This window comes from Glycine soja, chromosome 9 (genome assembly GCF_004193775.1).
Source record: "Glycine soja cultivar W05 chromosome 9, ASM419377v2, whole genome shotgun sequence".
Taxonomy (NCBI): domain Eukaryota; kingdom Viridiplantae; phylum Streptophyta; class Magnoliopsida; order Fabales; family Fabaceae; genus Glycine; species Glycine soja.
The window spans coordinates 8,577,325-8,587,742 of NC_041010.1; the positions used below are offsets into that span (position 1 = coordinate 8,577,325).

The following is a 10,418-nucleotide window of genomic DNA, read 5'->3' on the forward strand; positions in this document are numbered from 1 at the left end:
TAGTTATAAATAAAAATATACTCCACCAAGCATTATAAAGTTACATAACTCTAATCTGATTTTCTAATTACATTTATTGCAATTTGCACAACTCTTAGAACCAGCATTTTTATAAATAAAAATACACTCCACCAAGTTGACATAAGCTTTAGTACCTGCCGTTAAAAAAATATACAACTAGGATAAATGCTTACAACCCTGCTTATTCTTCAGTCTAATACTAACTGTTACGAAAAAGTGATACATTTGATGGCTTCCTCTTCATTGCGCTCAATTCAAAATCCTCATAAGTCTATAAAATTGGCTGCTAGATCTTGTGAACACCATAACCTGCATCCTCTGATTTCAAACTGTCATTCCAATTCTCAAATTCTGATCCACCAAACATTACTTGCTTGATCCCCACAAAACTATCACAAACAAAAACCAAAAATAAATAAATCATGGAATTGAAACAAAATATCCAAGGGGTAAAATTAAAAGATAACTAAAACTTTTTATCTAAATCTCAACATGCTCTCTCTCACTTCAGAGAGAGATTGACAAGGAACAATCAAAAAGATAATCTAAAACTATTTTCTAATATTCTGCTCATGCAAATTATCAAAATAACTGCTCATTCCTAAATAGCTTTGGTTAGTGACTCCCTCTGATCCATAGAATTTCTGTAGTACATAACTGAACCAAAGTAATTATTCAATAGAATAAAATGGAGATCATACTCGGAGCTTATCTGTGTCAATGCATTTATCAAAACATCCAGAAGCAATGGTTCAACAGTTCCAATATCCACCCTGTTATACCACAGGAAGAAATTATTAGTATTTGCATTTCACATTACATTAACATGTACAAGGAATATGCAATTGGTGCTTCACCATATTCGAGCCAAGTTGTCTTGCAACTCGAGATCCCCAATGTTGTAAAATGTAGTTGGTTCCACATTTGCTCCTTGAATATAATCATAACTCGGTCGTGCATCCATTGGAGACTGTGACAGCTGAAGGAACAATGCTAGTTCTATAAGCAACAATGTCTTGTTTGAATAATACACAGAAAGTTATAAATAAAGGAGGAAAGGAGACAGAAAATTTGGTATCCAAGGAAGAAGAGAAAACTTACTTGCATATTCATGGCATTGCATCCACCAAGACGTCCGATAATGTGCCACGCTCGAATTGTCTGCAAAGACCCAAATTCAACACAATTTTCAACTAAATGCACACGTTCATCATGGATAATGTACAACAAAAATAGTCATAGAGCAAAGTTCCTTACATCACAAATTAAGGATACGTCTTTTGCCAATGGAACATTGTAAAATTCAAACCATATGTATGAGTTTGAAAAATCAAATCTGGAAATACCAGCATTAGGTGTAAGATAACAGAATATTTTTTGAATAAAAAAAGAAACAGATTATTTTTTTTTGTATCATGTGCATACTGCATTCCAACCCAAAAGCAGAAATAAATGAGATTATTATCAAATGAAACATTGACAGACCACTTTTTGAACCAAAAGTAAAATGTGAAAGGCATCGACTAGTTTATTATGCATGTGAAACTTCTAGTTCTACCTCCATTAGATTAAATTTATTTCTTCAATATTCCGATTGTTAATGAGAGCAGGCAAAGAGAAAGCAAGAAACATAATATGAAACCATGTTGGACTTATCTGGTTTTCTGTTAGTATATAAAGAGAAGGGAGAGTTAGTTAATATAGTTAGACTACTAATGAGTTATTTAGTTAGTTAGAGGGGTTTATTAGATATAAATAGGGGAAGAGGGATAGGAGAGAGGGGGATCTTATCATTTGTAGATTGAGAATTAGCTCTTTATGAAAGGAAAAATCCTTTGATAAGGGTTAACTCTTGGAGGAGAGTTTTCTCTCCTATTTTTTGTTTTTTTCTTACTAGTCAATAAAAAATTTCTTTCCTTTCTCATTTCAATTCTTGGTTCCTAACAATTGGTTCAACCTACTGGATCTTCGAGGGACCAACAATGTTAGAGATGGAGGAAGCACAAAGTTGGCATAAGAGGGTGCTGCCAGCATTTGTGGGGGAAGGCCCAATTGGTTGGATTGCTAGGGCTGAAAAATTCTGAGGTACATGAAATTCCTTCATTCAATAAGCTGCAATATGCATTCATGAGCATGGAGGGTGTTGCGATGCATTGGTTCTACATTTGGAGCCAAGAAACATAGATTCAGATTGGGAGTCATTTTCCACAGCTTTGATCAAAAGATTTGGAGATAACTATGGTAGTCGTGTCTTCGAAAGATTGACTATCTAGAAGAAAGAAGAGCAAGCTGTGACAGAAACCTGAATCGAAGAAAGGAAGACTTTCACAGTGTTCTTGAAAGAGAGGACCAACATTTCAGAGCTGAAACGCATGCTGCGCATATTATTCAATGAAGAGGCTGATTGCCAGGCAACTGAGCAAGACAAAAATAGCATGGGGGGAAGTGGGTCAGAACGCAATGAAGTAGAGGCTAGTTCTTGGACAAGAAAGGTGGAATTACCCACCTTTGATGGAAGCACAAAATAGGGAACTGACTTGAAGGGTAAGAGTTTTGGGTGTGATGATGACCCATTGCAGTTCTTGAAATCAGAAAACAAAAGTAAAGGTACAGTAATCAAGAACTACACACTTTGTGGTGGAGAAGAAACCAAAAATGATGAAGCAAAATTAGTAAGAGAAACAAAGATTGAAAAGGTTATGGAGGAAGAAGTTGATCCATTGTTAAAGAGGGAGAAGCACAAGGAAAATAGAGTGATGATGTGGGCTGTAAATACAATTTTCTTGATAACCCAATAACAAATATGATCAAGAAGGAAGTCGAAGCTGGTGATGCAACCAAGCCTCATTGTTTTCAAGATTCATATTTTCATAAAAAGGTTGTTATGATGAAACAAAAATCATTCATGAAGGTGGTTGGAACATCAATGGTGTCGGAATCTTGGAATGTCAACTTGGTGGGTGAGCCTTTAGCATTAAACTTTGTTGTGTCTATGGATAACAGACTGACAATGGAACCAAGGCAGAAGGGATGTACAGAGGCAGTCATGATGATTCAGGTTATACGGAGTCCACCCTCGCCCCCACCACCATTGAAGCTGTCGGACCTGAGTTTGTATGAAGTGGTTAGTGGGTTTACAATTGATCCCCCATGGAGGGACACCAAAGAGGTACATCTTGTTAGAGTAAATGATTTAGTTCTGAAGGATGAGAAAGATGAAGGGGAATTTTTGGAATTCTACGAAGTGTTTCCAATTTTTACGTAGTGGGTCAGGCCCAAATGGGCTGTCAAATTGGGATTCAAGAGGAGCAGAAACTGGGCGTTCAAACTGGGCAGCAAGATTTATACTACTAAATTTGGAGCCCTGTGTAGCTGATGCAGCACCACACATAGAGGTCCGGATTATTCAGAATTTGCTTCCATCCCAACCTCCAATGGAGCCATAGAACTCAACCCTGCATGCAAGGGCAGTGGGTCATTCCTAGTTAAGCTACAAGGGGTGCAATTGTCTTTCAGCAATCGAAGAAAAATTGAGGAAGTTTCAGTGTGCAATTCCAGTTTTCAAATTCCAACCATGAGGACAAGGTTATTTTAGGAAGGGTGTCTTTCTAGGATATAAGGAGAAGAGAGAATTAGTTGATATAGTTAGACTACTAACGAGCTAGTTGGTTAGTTAGAGAGGTTTATTAGATATAAATAGGGGAAGAAGGATAGGAGAGAGGGAGATCTTATCATTTGTAGATTGAGTGAGCATTAGCTCTTTGTGAGAGGAGAAATCCTTTCTGAATGTAAAACCTTTGGAGGAGAGTTTTCTCTCCTATTTTCTGTTCTTTTCTTACTAGTCAATAAAATTCTTTCTTCTATTTCTCATTTCAATTCTTGGTTCCTAACATTTTCTTACAAATGAGAAACAAGAAAGCATGGGGGCAAGGGAAGTTTGTGATAGGCCTATAATTAAAGTGTATAACAGAAGGTGTGAGAAGGGCAGAAAGGGGATTCTACCTAAGAATGTTGTGGCAAATGAACAGGCAGTTAGTGAGCGTGGGGAGAGATAAGAGCTTGTTTGATTCCCTTTTCTCTTTTTAGTTTTAAAAACTGTTCTCTATAACAGTTTTAGACTACCCAACCATTGATTTCCGATCTACAGTCTATTAAGTTTTAAAAATTGTCTCTAGAACAATTCCTAAAAATAAATAAACAGAAACAGGTGGAAGATGTTCTCATTTTCTCTTCTGTTTTTGCCTTGTTTGGTTTCTTTCTCTTTTTGAGTTTGCATTGTGGACTTGGATTTTACTGTAGGAGATACAGGAGCGCAAACCTCTATAGGAGAGTTCTGTGATGTCTTTGCATTGTTGGAGATCTTCGTGGTTGCTATGAATTTGCACAATTGCCTTAGACCTCACTCTGTATTTTACCATGTCAAATGCCTGGGGTATGTGCCACGTGTGTTATCAAAATAACAAAACTTCTTTAGGATTCATTGGAGGTGATTGCGAGTTTTTGGTTTTTGATTTTCAAATACAATTTTCAAACTAAAACATGTTTGACAAAAATAGAACTGAAATATTTTTAAATCATTTTCGAAACATTTTTACGCTCATTTTCAAAACCAAGAAAAAAAAGTTGTGAATTTGGTTTCTAGTTTAAGAAAACACACCCACATTTGACGCTAAGACTTTTTTGTTCCAACCACCAATACCACCTTCATCATCGCCACCACCGCCACACCACCATCATTATCACCACCACAACTACCAGCACCACTACCACCACCACCACCATCCTCATCGCCATCACCATTACCACCGGCATTGTCACCACCACCACCACTATCTCCATCACTGCCACCATAACCACCACCAACGTCGTCACAACTACCCCCACCAACATCGCTACCATCACCACCGCCACTATCGCCACTGCCACCGCGACCACCGTTGGTATTTCTACTGCCACTGCTGCGGCTGACATCACCACCATCACCATTGTCATCATCACCACACAAAAGCACTCTTAAACTAATTATAATACGATATGAAACTTTTAAAATGAGTTTATTTTGAAACTAATTAAAAGTTGGTTTAAAAAAATTTTGAAACTAAAACTAAAATACTAAAATCTAGTTGTTATTTTTTAAAATTTCAAAACTTAAAACTAAAAACCACCCCAAACAAATAGTTTTCATCTATCAAACAAGATTTTTGATTTTTTTTTAATTTTCAAAAAACTAGAAAACTGTTTTTTGTAAATGAAAAGAAACAGGCTCTAAGTGTCCTCTTGGAAAGAATTCTAAGCCAGAGGTATCCCAATATCCAAATATTTTTCCCTACCCTCTACCATCCTCCACTTCCCTATATATTCTCTCCACTTCCACTAATTGCATATTCATTTGCCATATCCCACTTTGGTAAATGCTCTTTGCTGCCCCCTCTTTAGTCTCTTCACTCCCACTAATTGTCTGTTTATTTGTCATAACCCTCTTATAGGTAAATTCCCCTTGTTGCTCTCTCACCCCTTTTGTTATACATACATAATAGGGGACTCTCCATTTGAAACACACATAACAAGAAAACTTGGTGTTATATCAACATGTTAAGTTGAATTTCTCATAAGTCCTCTCAGTTTCATTTGTCACACCTCACACCAATCAAGGGGCATATGATGGCCAAGATCAAGGCTAGCTCCTCAGTCCTAATTGCAATCACAATGACAACCACAATTTAAAACCTTGATTAAGTTGCTACTACAATCTAAACAGATTGTTTTTCCAATAATGGGATATCAACAATCTTTTAAAAGGAATACCTACATTAAAACATCTATTCTGAACCAAAGGCACACTGGATATGAGTGTAGGACATATTTATATCTAGTTGGAAATCCAATGGTTTGGATAGTATAAATCCCATTTTAAGACTGCTTCAAGAACCAAGGGATGCATTTCAAAAGAAACCAACCAAAACCACAGAATAGTTACGATTCCGAATTTTACATGCATGAATAAGATGATAGAAACAAGGTATCTTATTAGAAAGAATAAGGGTTTCCTCCTCTCAATACAGTGCTTAACTCACAAAACTTCCAGGGTCTACACCTCCCAATATCCAAAGGCCCCAATTATCTCACAAATGACAAGATACACTCTTTCACCTCCCCTTATTTTTCAGGCACATGCCTTATTTCTTCAACCAACTACTAACTAAGTAATTAACCAATGGGTATCAATCATAAGTATAGGTAACAGTTCCAATACACCCAACATTTTTCCAAGCCTCCGTGTGGAACAAAGTCAGATTCTCAGACCCAAAAACCAATCACATAACAAACTCAGAAGTGTTCAATATAGCATGTCATAAAAATGTTAGACTAAGTAACTAGCTTAACCAATGGCTTCAGATAAGAAACTTATGACCAATAAGGAAATAAGAAGGTAAAATAAATTGAGTTTCTCCTAAGCTAAAATCAAATTATGCATTTCATCTCTTGGAGAAGTAAAATAAGAGAACTTCTATAGAAGTTAAGCACATAAGTTAAGTTTAACTTACGGGAGAAGTTCAATTTATTTTACTATGTTATTTTCTTTTCTTATAAGTGCTTATAGAGAAGTTTATTCAAAAAGGCCTTAGTAGTTTACTATTTGAATTTAGCAGAAACTCCATTTCAGTCCCTTTCCTCTTCAAATAGCACCCAATTTCAGTTTGCAACTCCTTAAAGTACCACTTATATGCTAATCATAAAACCAAACATACATCTACCACGTAAATGCCGAATGGTAGACTGACCAGTCTGGCAGTACCAGTGTACCACACGAGAGAGCAACATATACCGACATTAGGCTACAATTAATAATTCATATATCCAAAATAGGAATTAGAAAATCCCAGCAACACCTCCATCTTAAATAATCATCTTTTTTTCCTTTTAAACATCAAATTGACTCAAACCATGACATTTGGCCTTTTATCTGACCTAAACTCAACTTAGAACAACCACCAAAGTTTCAGGGTTTATGTCAAAGATTTAACTTGAATTTGAGCTGGATTCAGTGACAACTTACTCAATTGTTAAACTAAACAGTTGCTGTCCATAACAATTTAATGCAAATTACTCAAACCACTACTCTTAAGAACAAAATAAATCTGACCAATTTAAAGTTTAAAGTCATTTGACTTAAGGTATTCGCGTATTCAAAAAGAAAAAGTCCCGCTCCCTTCCTCATAGAAAAGCACTTCTTAGTTCTTACAGCTTCACATTTTAAGTTCATCTGTATACAGTTTAATAACTTAATGAGAGGTGACTACACCAGTAAATTCTAGAACACCAAACTGAGGAGAAATTTAAATATCATAATAAGAAGCATGTAACTACACCAGCACAAATAATGGAAAAAACTGCATGGTACAATTACATATATAGGCATGGTTGAACTTACTTGTTAAATGACACTTTCATTGGTTTTCCTGATCCAGTCTTTGTGTGCAATATTTTGCTCCTTTTCTTTCTTAGTCTGTCTTCCAACTGCAAAAAAATATCAAGCTCATTTGATTTAAACACAAATAATATCCCTCGGTATCAAAATTCAAAGTAGCTCAAAGTTGCTACTCTTTAATTTTCAACAACTCAAAAAGTAACAAACAGCAGCACACTAAGAAACAAAATACCCCCCCGCCCCCCAGAGAAGATAGAGTCTGCAATGCAATGCAGAAGTTATCAAACCATCAATAAAGTGATGCTTACTTTGGATTGTGCTGCTTGGGGGTCCTCTAGAAAACTCCCGAGAATGTTACCAAGTTCTGGATCTCTATCATAATCCTTCCCTGGCCTACCTGTATATGGTCCTCGACCTGAATATCCACTATCATCATCTTCATTTTCTTGTGCTTCTTCTTCATCAATGTCTTTTGCATCCCTTCTTGCATACATTCCTTGAGCCAAAAACCCATCGTCACCATCATCCTCAAGCTCTTGATCTTCTTTAACAATGTCTATACTGAAGTCCCTACCATTCAAATCCTTCTGTCGATTTCTAGCACTACATAAGAATATCCTTGTTCTGACATGGCTCAGGGATAGCCGCGGAACCGTTGAAGATCGCACAAAGTGGTTGTCATGGGAAAAATGTTTGGAGCATGTAATGGTAGTGCAAGAAGGAAGGGGAGCAGCAAAAAGGTGTAACACAATCATGGATTGTATAAGAAATTTGTAAGTGAGGAGTGTATTGTAGTCAGTCGGTTCAAACCTTAAAGGCAAGTTTGGCCTTGGACCTCTATTAACCTGCACCATAATGTCACAAGAAATGAATATATTACACAAATTCCAAGTAATCCCAACTTTCCTAGCTCAGCATAACCACCAATTAATTTTCAATTCAAACAACAAAATACATGAAATGAAATGGTCTATGACTCTATGCTTGGTCCACTAGAAGTAAGCCAACCCAAATGACAAAATTTTCAATTTTGTATCAGACCAGGGAGTAAAATAAAAATAACCACTTGTACCAAAAAGCAAAAATAACCACCAACAGAGTTGTGAAATTTGAAATAATAACTATAAAAAAGAAACAAGAGAAACAGTGTTCCAGAATCTCTTGAAGAACCATGCTATTGCTAGCCTAATAGGTTAATACAACGTCATCTTGCAAAATATAAGCACCACAAAGCAGCAAATAGCATGATATGCCATGATGAAGAATCAGAAAGAGAAAGGGTCATGAAAAAGACAAGCTATTTGAGGAAACAGGCGAAGTAAGCAAAAGGGTAAAAAATAAGGGAAAGGAAAAAGAGAAAAAAAAAAAAAAGGACCACGAAGAGCACAGAAGGCTTATCCAGCGAGGTTAAGTGCAAACTGGAAAGATTAGTACTAGAGCTGGCAAAATTGAATATATTCCAACAATTCAAAAGAAAAGTTGGCTTTGTTGAAATAGATAAATTGCTAAAAAGGAAGCACATGAATATAAACTTAAATACCAAGAATTGCTTATGGACTTAAGTTGCTCATAAACTACCAAGAAAAGTAGACCTGTTTGAAATAGATAAATTGCTAAAGCATGAAATACAAAATTGCTCATGAAATTAAGTTGTGCAATATTATAAGCAATTTATTATTATTATTACTAATTATTATTTGATCCTATATACAAATGAGTAATGACTAATGACCCTTAACTGTCAGCACAAAAGGGCAATTCCAAAACAGAAAACAACGTGAAGTAGAGAACAAATGAAAGAAGTTGAGGAATGAAAAGGATGCGCACTGAAAATCAGAAAACGGAAACAAGAGAGCAGATGTTTATACTATCACACAGGACAAATAGCAACAGAAACGAGAACAGAGTAAACCCACTTAATATTCTGAAAAGATATAAAACAAGCCATAAAATCCTGAACCGCTCATAAAACTTTCAATATATGCATATATGCCAATCATAAACTGGTTCCAGTCAGAACCACAACCAAAACAAAACCCAAATAAGTTCACAATTATATGCTCAATGCTCCTATTTCCAATTACAGATAGCACAGCACTTGGTGTCAACCACCTTCAAAGCAGTGCATGTAATTCCTACCTAATGAATATCAATAATAGAAAAACTTCTGCGAAAGGGTATTATATATTCAATTGTCTAGCATGCCACGAGCATTTATTCCACAGCCACATTCAGTCAGGTCCAAATGATAAGAAATAAAAAAATCACACAGCTTTTCTTCCCCATTTCCAATTTGAAAAATAAAAAATGGTACTCAATGGCAGCATGGCAGCAGCATAACAAATCAGAGGTGAAGGCTAAGAAAAGTACCTGGTTCTACAGACAGTGTTGAGCTTGAGTTCTGTTCAGTCAGTGTTGTTTCTTTCTTTCTTCCTTCCTTTCCGCTTTCGTTTCCTATCTCATCTCACTTTCTTTCTTTCATATCTTCTTTTTTTCCAGCAATAACCGTGTCGTTTTTTTTATAAAAAAAAAAATGCGTGAACCGGTCTGGGTCACGAAACCCGCCTATTCACTTGTCCAACCAGAAAAGCAGTCGGGTTGCAGCGAGCTGATGACATGCCGAATGTGCTGACTCGAACCGGTTGATCCATCGACCCGACAAATTAATTGAGTCCAATTTTTAAAATTATGATTTTTTTCTTAAAAAAAAATATTTGATTTTTGCAATTGTTTTACCGTTTTTATTTTAATTCATCTAATATATGCATTTTCTATTTTAATTCTGATAATATTTGGTTGGTTTTGCATTCGTCTATGTTAAAGCTTGATAAAAAAAAAAAAGTTAAAAGTAAAAGCAAATTATCTATGTATTATACGGAAAAAAAAAAGATATGGTACATAAAATAAAACAAAATAAAAAAATAATAAAACCCCAAAATAATATATTCGATAAACTAAAAGTATATTT

At 35.7% G+C, this 10,418-nt stretch overlaps 1 protein-coding gene across 1 annotated transcript; it reads right to left on the reverse strand.

Moving 5' to 3' along the window:
* LOC114368086 lies at nt 1-9,971 on the reverse strand. Its single transcript, XM_028325443.1, has 8 exons — nt 9,821-9,971; nt 7,759-8,295; nt 7,454-7,539; nt 1,279-1,357; nt 1,123-1,182; nt 879-1,000; nt 723-794; nt 1-410 (listed from the first exon to the last, which is right to left on the reverse strand). Exons 2-8 carry the CDS (start codon nt 8,203-8,205, stop codon nt 308-310), a joined length of 969 nt encoding a protein of 322 aa, XP_028181244.1. The 5' UTR covers nt 8,206-8,295; nt 9,821-9,971; the 3' UTR covers nt 1-307.
* Nucleotides 9,972-10,418: the final 447 nt, after the last annotated feature.

Excerpts from the sequence above, each read along its gene's own strand:
- LOC114368086 (XM_028325443.1), bottom strand. The coding sequence starts at position 8,205 with ATGATTGTGTTACACCTTTTTGCTGCTCCCCTTCCTTCTTGCACTACC. Across the intron at positions 795-878 it reads GACAACTTGGCTCGAATATG|GGTGGATATTGGAACTGTTG; the intron begins GTGAAGCACCAA and ends GTGGTATAACAG. Across the intron at positions 411-722 it reads TTGACACAGATAAGCTCCGA|TTTTGTGGGGATCAAGCAAG; the intron begins GTATGATCTCCA and ends TGTTTGTGATAG.